Source organism: Abramis brama, assembly GCF_963993115.1.
Source record: "Abramis brama genome assembly, chromosome: 25".
Lineage (NCBI taxonomy): Eukaryota > Metazoa > Chordata > Actinopteri > Cypriniformes > Leuciscidae > Abramis > Abramis brama.
In genome coordinates, this window is record NC_139987.1 from 10381202 (window position 1) to 10394597 (window position 13396).

At 36.9% G+C, this 13396-nt stretch overlaps 1 protein-coding gene across 1 annotated transcript; it reads right to left on the reverse strand.

The window, feature by feature from the left end:
- Positions 1–3051: 3051 nt before the first annotated feature.
- Positions 3052–13242, reverse strand: ddhd2 (DDHD domain containing 2). The gene is made up of 17 exons (XM_084104849.1): positions 13096–13242; positions 11062–11229; positions 10754–10950; positions 10583–10672; positions 10357–10471; positions 9129–9218; positions 8815–8956; positions 8443–8651; positions 8250–8314; positions 5459–5587; positions 5275–5361; positions 4945–5082; positions 4456–4611; positions 4266–4371; positions 4036–4176; positions 3802–3943; positions 3052–3713 (listed from the first exon to the last, which is right to left on the reverse strand). Exons 2-17 carry the CDS (start codon positions 11189–11191, stop codon positions 3653–3655), a joined length of 1998 nt encoding a protein of 665 aa, XP_083960975.1. The 5' UTR covers positions 11192–11229; positions 13096–13242; the 3' UTR covers positions 3052–3652.
- Positions 13243–13396: the final 154 nt, after the last annotated feature.

A 13396-nucleotide genomic window follows, 5' to 3' on the forward strand; every position in this document is an offset into this window, starting at 1 on the left:
CAATTGTGGCCGCTAGTAACTTTGGAAAAGTAATATTATGTGCATGGATAAATCATTTATAGCCTAATAAACAGCCTACTAAACACTGTAATATTGCATAAAAATAAACATGTTCATTTTGATTTCATGGTGACTTTAAAAGAATTAAAATTTAAAAAAATTCATCGAATTTGGACATTGTTGAGGTAAACAAATTTGGCTCTTGGTTTGCACTCATGTCATATAATTACTTTGACACCTCAGACCGAACCTCTCTGAATTAGGATGTGCATGTATTACCAGAAGCTTTTAGTAAAGTGGTAATGGCACAATCTGGTAAAGACTGCCCTCTTGTGGTGGGGGAGAGCAAATAGACAAAGAATGTATGATGCCAGAAAACCTCATTATAGAGAATCCTTCAGAGCACATGTGGCTGACGGACATGAAGAATACTTGGAAAGACAATTTCTGCTGCACTCGGATGACCCCAAATTGTAACCACATAAAGACAACCATTTTTAAAGTTCTTCAGAAAATAATAACCAAACAACATGCTGAAGAAAATTCAAATGTAAGACACAGCTGCTGTGTCGCTGCTGTGTCTCATTTTAAAGCTGCAGGGGGTCGCATTTGTCGGCAGCAATTATTAATGCTTCACTAGGAATAAGTCAAATTTATAATGGTTTCTTTTCTGAAATGAGACATCCTTGATGACGTATGTGGCCAAATGCGACGCAGCTAGCATGTGCTTACATGTATTTACATAGTTGCCGTGCAACAAGCAGAACTAGCGCTAGAGCGTGCGGAACATGAGAAATTCTCTTCAGTCGGGTCTCAGTGAATTGTATCTACACTCTTTTCAGAGGCACAGAACCATGAGTGATCTCAGCCTGCGAAACTTCCCATTGTTGACTCAACATATTTCCACATCCTTCTTCCACAAGGGACGATTACATAGTCCACTGCACACTGTAGGGGTCCAGATCCAAGTATCTGAACATGACAGATAGATACTGATTCAGAAGGCTAGAAGTTTTACCCTCCAGCATTTTAACTCAACTGATGGGCACAAGACTCCACATTTCCAAGCAATGAGAGTTTTTTAGGTGTGACCTCACCCTTCAGCCTCAAGAAACTTGGAAATACCAGAAAGAAAGAGAAAACCAAGCCAAGATGACGCAATCTACATGCAAAGGTCTTTTTGAGCCAGCTGGTCACTTAGTTGTTTCTGACAACCACAAGCCAGGCATTTATAATTTTATATATTTTTGTAAAATACCAATTTTCACATCTTGATTCAGTGCCTCAGCATTGTGAAAAACATCTGCCAACAGTGAGTCTTTCTATAAACGGGAGGGTCTCTGATTAAAGCTTTCCGAATGTGGGCAGTTTGGGGACTTGTATGTCTTTCTTTGTACGAGTCTAGAGAGTGAACTGATTTGGTGGATGAGACACACTTACAGTACTGACTTCAATGTAGAGGTCAGTTCTCTCATGTGGTTAACACATGTGACTGACTTGGTAATGAGACAATTCAGCTCTCCATTTCCTTCGGCATAGCTCATATACAGTTTCCAACCCTGATCATCAAAGATGATGCGGGTATTTACGTTTCCATGAATTGGTCAACCATGTGACTATGAAAGGAACAGGACTTCAACTACAGTAGGATTATAAAATTTGTGCACTGATGTGTGTAAGTCGCATTAACCAGGTGGAGACCATATAACGAGGAGGGCCATGGCATACTTGTGAAAACAGCAGCACCCATTTTTAGAGACAACATTATGGCCAAGTTTGGATTAGATTTTTTAAAAAAGAAAAAAGGATGACTTAAGTTTAGCCTAAAGACATGCATTGGTTAAGAAAACAAATACGTTCCTATGGAAGTCTATAAAGCATTCAGATATAAAATATTTACCCTAGAACAAAGTGTCTAGGCCTATATGAGAAACAATATGAATAAGAATAGCATTTGAATAAATTAACTTTGAATAAACTAACAACGACTAAATGAAGTGACTGAACCGGTGAAAACCCACCTGAATCTCCTTATCAGAAAATAATACTTATTTAAGCATTCCATTGATATAATAATGAATATAATAATAATGATTTAAAAAAAAAGAAAAAAAGAAAAAAAGTCTGTCATTATTTACTTGCCTCCAGGACCGAGTTTGGATACTAGCCCTGCTAAACAAAGCGCAAAATGCTTCCGTGATTTGTCATATTATTCATCAATTATTGGAAGTAGGCGACTCATATCCCGCGAATCGATTATTTAAAACAGTTGGTTTTAATTAACTAGTTTAAAAAAAAACTATTTCACCTTTTTACGGCATGCACATACGCTCCAAATGTCACTATCTCTGGCTTACGATCAGACATACGTGACAGAGGTTCAACTGATTCATGATGGCGTTCAAATGTTGAAAAGCGAACATTTTAAAATTAACGGTTTAACCCTTCAATTTGATGTAATGGACTGCTATGGAACTGTTGAGAGTTTGTTCGACTGAGAGCAAATCTGAAATTCTGTTCTGACAGGCAAACTATTCAGACTCGTGAGCAGCGTGCGTAAACTCGAGCGCGCGTTCAGTTTTAGAGTTTTATTTTCCCCTCCAGATAAGAAAAGAAATGACACAATTCTGTAACATTCTTGTGGCGTTTCCTCACCTTTTATGATGTTTTTTCACAGGCTGGGCATCTTCATGCAAACTTCGTTTTTCAAGTCTTCTTAATAAATAGCTTGAATATTCTCAAGTAGCGGAACTTCTACATTTAAAGAGACGGACTCGTAAATCCGGACGGCACGGCAGTAATGCCGTTGTGTTCATTGGCTGTGTGTGGACCTCTTGGCGGTGGATGGGAGGGCAGTTCATGACTCTGTATGGAAAGAGGATGTTTTGTAATGTGTGGCGCACTATTCCAGACGGATAAATGGGAAATGAACGAACTTCCCGGTGGTTATGATCTGAATTCTGCCTTAAAGACACAGTGCTGGTATCTGAAGAATGTATAACAAATGAATCGAATCTGAGACATTTACAGGCATCACAAAAAAGATTTTGGGTAAGGAATTTAATAATAATAATAATAATAATAATAATAATATAACATTATGAATACACAATATGAATTAATCAGCAATTAGAAAACACTGACCCAAGCTACATAATACATTAGATAACAGTTTCTTTACAAAGCACATTAGTGCACAAAAGGGTATTGTGTGGATCAAATGTCTCAAAGCCTGCCTTGAGAATACTGCAACAATATCCTAATACCTGGCAACAGTTCAATTGGGACTCCAAATTTAAATTCTTGATTATTATTTTTGGTAACATTTTATTTTACATTGTCCTTGTTACATATGTTACATGTACTTACCATAGTAGTAACAGCAAATTATGCATAATTACATGCAATTAACCCTCAACCAAATCCTAATCCTATCCTAACCCTATAGTAAGTACATGTAGTTGCTTAATATTACTCAGTACTTAAATATATTTGAATAACAATGACACCTTAAAATAAAGTGTAACCTTATTTTTTTAGGTAGTTCATTGGCTGGTTAACGTGTGGAGAGAATCGACTCACTGTGGACTGGACTGGCATTAAAACTTGTCATTACTATACAAAAGGTATATAACATTTATAAAGGAGCACATCAAACTGGAATTTTTCCATAAATCTCTTTCAGCATCAACAGAGCAGTATCTTCTGACTCCCTGCAAACAAAACAGGGAGAACTATTTATTTTGGAGCACATACACATGAATGATATATACATAGGTATCATGAAAGATTTTCTCTTACCAGTAGCACAGATGGCTCTGTATAGCAAACAGGTACTCATTGAAACTTTCAATTGGTGTCTCCTGAAGAACAAAGTCAATACGTCGCCCACGATTCAACATTCCCACCTTGAAGTTTCTCTGCTCGTGCTCCATTGGTGATACTGCACCACACATATTCAAATGTGAGATGGGACATTCAAAATCTGAAGTGGATTTTTATAAATATTTGAATAGTAAAAGTGTATTTCGATACCTTCTGCTTCATCAGTAGGGGTCATGGAACTGAGTCCACCCTCTGCGAGCGCTGGCGATGGGACCTGAGAAATGCTCTGCCAAACCATTCGTAGGGATCCCAGTAAATCAGAACTGACTCGAGTCAACCCTTCTTTGAGTTCTGTAGGCATCAAAGACATTTCGTTAGCCTCAGAGACATTTTTTTATATAAAAACTATGGATTTTGTTTCATAAAGTGATGTGAAATACCGAGGTGCATCCTCTTTCTGCCTTTATGATGGGGTATCAACATTGGTGGCAAGTCCACGTCTTGAGGCACAAGCATGGGCTCGATCCGATACGCCACTGGATCAAACTGCACAGATTACATTCAAGGTTTAAGAACATGGCTCTAAGGAAGATGTATGGTTCTCAGTCAGTGTTTTGGAGCGTGTCTTACTGGATGGAAGACGTTGTAGAAACTTTTGCAGGTAGGGAAGCTGTAGTTAGGATCAATCCTCTTCAGACCTCTAACAGTTAAAAACATTCCTATGGGTGAACCAACAGCAAAGAAAGCCTGAGGATGAAAGGCTAACTGAGGATAGTCAATGGATACCTGCAGAATAAAGAACAAGTTATTTGGCAGCTGTAACTTAAACAGTGAAATCATTTGAATTCTTGTTTCTACTCATACTAATGGAGATTCAAGAGACTACAACAGCCTTAACTTGGAGGTACATACAGAAAAATTTGCAAATAAATAGTTGTATATTATATACAGCATATTCGATTGGTTTCTGAAGGATTATGTGACACTGAAGACTGGAGTGATGATGATGAAAATTCAGCTTTGATCACAGGAATAAAGTAATACATAAAATACATTCAAATAAAAGCCAGTTTTTTTTTTATATTTCAAAAAAAAAAAAAAAAAAATACAAACACTTACTTGTCCAATGCCAACATTAAAATGCTGATAATCAAATGCACTAGTGGTGGGGGTTTGATGTTCATGAGCATTTCTCATCCCTAGACTTGAGGAGTTTGTCTTATTTTGGGCTGCGTGTCCACTTCCGATTCTGGAGTTCTGTTGGATATTCAAGAAGAAATGACTATAAATTACATTAAAACAAACATTCCGATCTAAAACAATGGACTCTTATCGGTCTTCCCTTCCATTGCTGGGTGTGGAGAGGAAGCTTCACACAATTAAGCTACATTGCAAACCTTTCCACTTCTATCATGAGTCAACAAGGCTAGAAGGAATTTCAGGAATTACCTTCCATTTCTTGACACAGTCCATCAATTTCTTGCGAGGACCAAGGGGTAGTCCGATATCTTTCAGGTCCTTCTCTGAGCAGAGCGTCTGAAACGGTTTAATTGGAATAAGGAAAGGTGAAATGAAGAATTGGAGTGTTGTGTTTTTAAGATGTGTGATATGTGTTTCAGGACAGAAAACTGACCAAAGACTCCATATCCACTTGTTCTCTCTGCAGTACATTGAGGTGCTCTTCCAAGCCATGGCTCTTCAGCGCCTCCTCCAGACTCTCATAGGAACTGCAGCCCTTGTCAACATGAGGGTCCTCCTGGAGCTGTGCAGACCACACAGACATTCTTCAATTGATCACTTATATTCTTTGAAATCTATAAAAGCAATAGGATACTCTGCTCTATTAAAAAAAATGCATAGTAATGTGCAAAAGCGGAAAGATTTAGATGATGCAGCAGCAACAGTACATTTTGAGGAACAAAATAATGGTTTGATTTTGTTGTTGTATATTTTGTACCTTTCACAATACATGTTTCAAAGCAAATAATTTACATAGTGCGTAATAATTAATTAATATATATATATAATTAATAATTATTAATATAATTAATTAATATATATTAATATATATACAGTGAGGAAAATAAGTATTTGAACACCCTGCTATTTTGCAAGTTCTCCCACTTAGAAATCATGGAGGGGTCTGAAATTGTCATCGTAGGTGCATGTCCACTGTGAGAGACATAATCTAAAAAAAAATATCCAGAAATCACAATGTATGATTTTTTAACTATTTATTTGTATGATACAGCTGCAAATAAGTATTTGAACACCTGAGAAAATCAATGTTAATATTTGGTACAGTAGCCTTTGTTTGCAATTACAGAGGTCAAACGTTTCCTGTAGTTTTTCACCAGGTTTGCACACACTGCAGGAGGGATTTTGGCCCACTCCTCCACACAGATCTTCTCTAGATCAGTCAGGTTTCTGGGCTGTCGCTGAGAAACACGGAGTTTGAGCTCCCTCCAAAGATTCTCTATTGGGTTTAGGCTAGGCCACGCCAGAACCTTGATATGCTTCTTACAGAGCCACTCCTTGGTTATCCTGGCTATGTGCTTCGGGTCATTGTCATGTTGGAAGACCCAGCCACGACCCATCTTCAATGCTCTAACTGAGGGAAGGAGGTTGTTCCCCAAAATCTCGCAATACATGGCCCCGGTCATCCTCTCCTTAATACAGTGCAGTCGCCCTGTCCCATGTGCAGAAAAACACCCCCAAAGCATGATGCTACCACCCCCATGCTTCACAGTAGGGATGGTGTTCTTGGGATGGTACTCATCATTCTTCTTCCTCCAAACACGTTTAGTGGAATTATGACCAAAAAGTTCTATTTTGGTCTCATCTGACCACATGACTTTCTCCCATGACTCCTCTGGATCATCCAAATGGTCATTGGCAAACTTAAGACGGGCCTTGACATGTGCTGGTTTAAGCAGGGGAACCTTCCGTGCCATGCATGATTTCAAACCATGACGTCTTAGTGTATTACCAACAGTAACCTTGGAAACGGTGGTCCCAGCTCTTTTCAGGTCATTGACCAGCTCCTCCCGTGTAGTTCTGGGCTGATTTCTCACCTTTCTTAGGATCATTGAGACCCCACAAGGTGAGATCTTGCATGGAGCCCCAGTCCGAGGGAGATTGACAGTCATGTTTAGCTTCTTCCATTTTCTAATGATTGCTCCAACAGTGGACCTTTTTTCACCAAGCTGCTTGGCAATTTCCCCGTAGCCCTTTCCAGCCTTGTGGAGGTGTACAATTTTGTCTCTAGTGTCTTTAGTGTCCATGTTAGTAGTTGGATTCTTACTGATTGTATGGGGTGGACAGGTGTCTTTATGCAGCTAACGACCTCAAACAGGTGCATCTAATTTAGGATAATAAATGGAGTGGAGGTGGACATTTTAAAGGCAGACTAACAGGTCTTTGAGGGTCAGAATTCTAGCTGATAGACAGGTGTTCAAATACTTATTTGCAGCTGTATCATACAAATAAATAGTTAAAAAATAATATATTGTGATTTCTGGATTTTTTTTTTTAGATTATGTCTCAGTCTCTCACAGTGGACATGCACCTACTATGACAATTTCAGACCCCTCCATGATTTCCAAGTGGGAGAACTTGCAAAATAGCAGGGTGTTCAAATACTTATTTTCCTCACTGTATATATATAATATTTTTTTTTTAGGAAATAATTTTTTTATTTTTTTATTAGTCAAAAAGTAATGCAGAGACATGCTGGATTAATCTAACATTTATTTACAGAAAAATATATCATCTTATCTAACAATAATAAGTAGTTACTTTTTATTAGCCACATGTTAAAATTCACCATTAATGTCCAGAAACCTGGAAGTTATGTTTCTAAAACTGTAGACAATGTTTACAGTAGGCAATAAGCATTCAAATTGAAACATTAATGTTTATTTCTAAATCATTTTATTATATATGACGACAAAGATTTAATAGATTAATTGCAATTAATCGCATCTAACATGTGATTAATCGTGAATAAAACAAGTTTGTAAATTTGTAATGTGTGTGCATATACACACACACACACACACATATATATATATGTTTTATATATATATATATATATATATATATATATATATATGTGTCTGTGTGTGTGTGTGTGTGTATTTGTGTGTGTGTGTGTGTATGTACAAACTTTTGTTAGATGCGATTAATGATGATTAATCGTTTTGACAGCACTAATATTATGACAAACCAGTGTTATTTTAACATTATTTATATACTATTATTTATAAACAGTTTAAGTTTAATAATTTTGGTATTTAATTCAGGATTTTATTTCAGTGAGTTGGCAAGGGAACATTTCTCATTTTTTTTTAATGTAATATTTATATTATATTTAAGCTTTATTTCAATTAGTTTCAGTTAACAATAGCAACACTGGTGCAAACCTCATTAGCTGTGGAATCTGCACTTGTCTCTTGATTGGTCAGGAGATCAAACAGGATCAATGAGCCTGTATAAAACAATACAAATTATTGAAAAAACTTTAAACATGAAACATTGTACTGTCCGTAAGTATTGGTTATTATTATGTCACCAAACCAAAACAGCAATTCTGTTCTGAAATGCACAGTTACGCACCGAGGCTGTGTCCAACCAAGGAAACGTGTCCTGTGAAGTGTGGATTCCTCTGAAGGAAGAGGCTGTGGAGACGGTTGATCTCAGAGGCCACTGTATCCACGATCGTCTGGCAGTATGTGGCACTATTGTAGAAGAAAAGGTCCAGCACGGTGTCGTTGCTGAACTGACGCAGACGGCTAATGCTAGGCAGTGTGATTCTCTCAATGTCTCTATTTAAAATAGAAATAAAACAGTAAAAGATGTATGTGGGTTTTCTCCACACACACACACACACACACACACGAGAGAGAGAGAGAGAGAGAGAGAGAGAGAAAGAGAGAGAGAGAGAGAGAGAGAGAGAGAGAGAGAGAGAGAGAGAGTCAAACGTCTTACTTGTCAACTCCTGTAGTTTCTCCATGTAAGACTTTGTGCCAGTTGACTGGAAGATACTCAACCCTTCCAATGATGCACAAGTCCTCACTCTGCCTGAAGTGGCTGTTTAAGAGGCCGTTGGAGGCGTTTCGAAATTCATTAACTGCAGCAGGGAATGGGGAAAAACATGTCAGAATGATAAAAAAAAAAAAAGGTACAATAATATGGAGCGTTGAGTGCTATAAACGTGGCTTGTGAACTGCTCGATAGTTGCTAAACAATCCAACATATTGGGAAGAAGTGTTCAGTTTTAGTTTTAGATGATAAAGGCTCACCACACTGGACAATGCCACGGAGACGTATGTCACAGGCCGGACCGATACCGTGAACCATGAACACCAGGTGGTCTACTATCTCTGGTTCTCCTACAGAAACACAGCAAGAAAATATATCAAAAGACTGATACTGTTAGCTAACAAACATTACAAACCACTAACCCTAAGCCATGCTTGAGCTTTAACCGTTCAAAAATCTAAGGCAGCATCCTAATTAAAGTGAACAGGAGAGACTCAAATGAAATGAGTTTGATGTTAGCATGTTGCTAAGCTAACAATGTGATACTTGTGCAGCGTTCACGCCATGTCGTAATATCCATAATTTCGAGATGACAACACGCAATGTTCTGTTCTCGGACTCGGATAAAATAAAACCATGGTTTATTTTCGTAGCTGAACGAGGTCAGAAACTCGTAATTACGGTAATTCTGACATGGTGTGAACGCACCTTTTAACACGCATAAAACTACACAGTTTACAGAAATATTAGGTGAAATAGTCCAATAGAGTTCGATGTTATCATAGTCCTATGCTAACAGTGTGATACGTTAATACGCATAACAATACATAACTAAGGCTACACAAATATTGAGTGCAGAGTTTGATGTTAGCATGTTCCTATGCTAACAGTGTGATACTTTAATACACATAAAACTACACAGCTCACACAAATATTATGTGAAATACTCCAGAGTTTGATGTTAGAAGGATGACAAAATGACACACAATGCACATATGCAATACGTACTCTACCGTCGACTCTAGTGTATACATTTTAAGGTTAAATTGTCATTGACCATCAAAGTCAAATAGCCCCTCTCTTTCCTCTACATAAGGAAAGCAGCGACAGTTGAGTTCATGAAGTGTCCAACATTCCAGAATTTCTTTTTACAATGTGACTTTAAAAGTAAAAAATAATCAAAACAAAACACAGCACACTAATATCGGGCAAAATTGTCAATTTTCAGTTATTGAACTTTTTATTTATCTTTTCAGTATTGAATGAAATCAGAATATTTGTTCTCTCTACATACTAGCCACATACTGGATGAGCTTACCACAATGCATTCTGGGACTGTCTACATTAAGGCGATGAGTATTTCTGCTTTAGAATTTGGCCAAAATTAGGTATTTTATCCAGTTGGAAGTGCATTTGTGTCAGAAACATTTAACTAGTAACTAGTAACACCCTAATATTTTAAACAGAGTTTTAGGGAGCTGCACTTACCCTCTGGTATCTCTACTGGAATATTCTCAACTCCTCTCTTTAGAGTTACGGGTTGAGTTCGTTCAGATGGGGAAGGGGGAAAGTCCTTGCAACCACTGGGATACTGTGTCATAAGCTGAGGTAAAGCAGTGAGAGAGACAAAATGTAACTTGAAAAGTGTTGACACAGTACCCCAGAAAACACAGAAAAGTGTCCATTTTCCATGGGCTTTACATTTAAATAATACCTTTGGATTGTGAAGGATCACAGTTTCCCCAGTTGGGAGCTCCAAATTCCTCTTCCATTCGTCCAGCGTAACTGCAATCATATAGGCGTCCTGTTTTTGAATAAAGAAAAAGTATTAAGTATTAAAAAAACATACAAATTTAATTTATTCAAGAAAATCTGTGCATCTCACCTCTAGGAAATCACTGAGTTCCTCGCTGTAGGGAGTGTAGCTCACTTCTTTGCTGCCTTTGTGGAACCAGGAGCATCGTCTGACCTCGGTGGGCTTCTGTTCCCAATACACGGAGTAACGCTTTCTTTCACATAGCCTGACGTCATACCGTCTTCCTTCTGTAGCCACTACCACTTCATCCTTTTCACTTTTCCCCACTGCAAACAAACCAGATCTCGTGGTTATCATTCGAAACACACATATGTACTTGTGCTAATAAACTAACTATACTTTCAGCAGTTGGTATCCAGAAGGAGACAATGGAAGACCTCGACTGTGAGCATCCTCCAGTTGCTGTGAGTCTTCTCTGCTGAAGGGTTGCCAGGTGTCCTTGGAGTCCGCCTGCTTGTTGAAGAACCAGTGGTACTGGACGGGTTCATACGGCTCAGAAATGTTCATGCTGAGAAGAGCAGAGACGCCACACCAAGACCAGCGGACTGCAAATATAATGTTGCCATGTGTTTTAGTAATACGCTAATGGTCTCTGCGATCTCATTTGTGTACACACACACACAAACACACTCAAACTTTTTTTTATAGCTTTACATAGATTCTCCATTGACGTTATGATTTTTATACTGTGCAAACTGTATATTCTATCTTACACTAACCCTACCATAAACACAAAATCACACATCACACAAAACCTTCTGCATTTTTACATTTTCAAAAAACAACACTTTTCAAAATGGCAAAATATTTCTCATTTTACTATCTTTGTGGGGACATTTGCTCCTATATATATATCAGTCATAATATATAAAATCATCTGCTAAATGAATAAATGTTGATTGACATAAAAAATTTCTATATTTTACTATACTTCATATTGCTTCACTGAGATTTTAAAGAATTATTACATTTCTTTTCAGGGCTTTATAAGACTTTTCTGTATTTAAATGTCCGGCCAGTTCTACCACCAAGACATTTTGGTTTTATAGCTCCACGATATATTTGGACAACTTTTTAACGTCATTTAAAAAATAAATAGCAACATAAAATGTTGTTAATATAATAACAACAGAAGAAAATAACATAAAATATTGTCCATATGCAAAAAGAAATGAAAAGCAAAATCACAGAAAATTGGAAAGCACAATATGACTTTTGACTTTTTTTTATATTAAATGAGCTTTATTTATTTATTTATTAATTATTCACATTAACATTAGCTGCCAGGAAATAAAAAAAAAACAAAAAAAAAACAAATGATAATAACATAGAATATGTTAAAAAAAAAAAAAAAAAAACTTCATACAATCCAGTGCTTTAAAAGCATTTTTCGCTTTTTTGTTTTTAGTTTAGTTCCAAAAGATTTTAATATAATTTAGTAATTTTTAAAATGTGAAAAAATTGGTTTGCATTGAGCCCACTTCTTTTTATGTATATGGTATTTTCCTAATAAAATAAATAACTGTATAATATGTTGTTCTTTACATTCCAAATGGTCATTCTGAGTATAGAAAAGCACACTAAATACACAAATGTCTATCATACACTTCAGTTTTCTATTAATAAAGGTTTCTAAATCTTTCCAAAATAATCTTGAGTAAATACAGTGGAAAAAAAAACAGATGCAAAATAGTTTCTTTTTCTAGTGCACAACATTCACAGGTAGCTATGAAATAAGCTTAAATCTTTCCAAAACATGCTTAGCAGGATACATTTTTGTAAGAAACTTCCTTCATTTTGTTATTAACACTTTTTTGGCTATTTCAATGCTTTAAATCACTTTTGACATTAAACTCAAACATCAAGGAGAGCGGTTACGTCATCATATGGTGCCCCGGCAGCACTTACGTAATATTGGATGACGGCAACAAAACAAATGACTAATAGTTGCATTATCAGTTGGTTCACAGGCAATGTGTTGTGGACGATACAAAATAACCAAACTAAAGTGTTTTTGTCATACGGACATTGCGGAGCGCGTTTGCGTTTGCAATTGTACTGCAAAAGTAGGGCACGACATTTAAATGAGTGACCGACAATGAAACAAAAACAAAATGCATTTTATATGACCGTGCCAACTTAAGTATACAATACTAGTATGTATGCATCTCTATGGTATGCATATATGACGATTCGATATATGAAAAAAAAAAAAATGCATAAAAAAGACAAACTGTATCACAAGGACAACTGATTTAATGACACCTAATAAGCCTGTTTGGAAATCTTTAAAACACGATGTCAGGACTGACTACTTACTGGTCGTAAGTATTACGAACGTTTATCATCTGATACAACAAATGAAGGCAAATAAGAGCGAAAAACATAATAATGCATCGCAATCTACTCACCGGCTGCTCGTAAGGATGCCCGCTTAGGACAAAACTGACTTCTGACAGAGAGAGCAAACCTCACACACTGTAATTCACTATGGTGGTCAAGTCCGAAGTAAATGCATCTACCAGGAGCTGAAACCTTATAAGTATTCTGAGTCTAAAGGTCGATTGATAGGGGGAATTTTGAAACAATCAATCAACAACAGCAGCAACTGCATTTCACCATGGTGAGATGGGTTATTATGAGGCAATGAATCTGAAATGATGGTGCTCATAATCACATGCATAATGATCTCAGAATAACAAATGATGCATT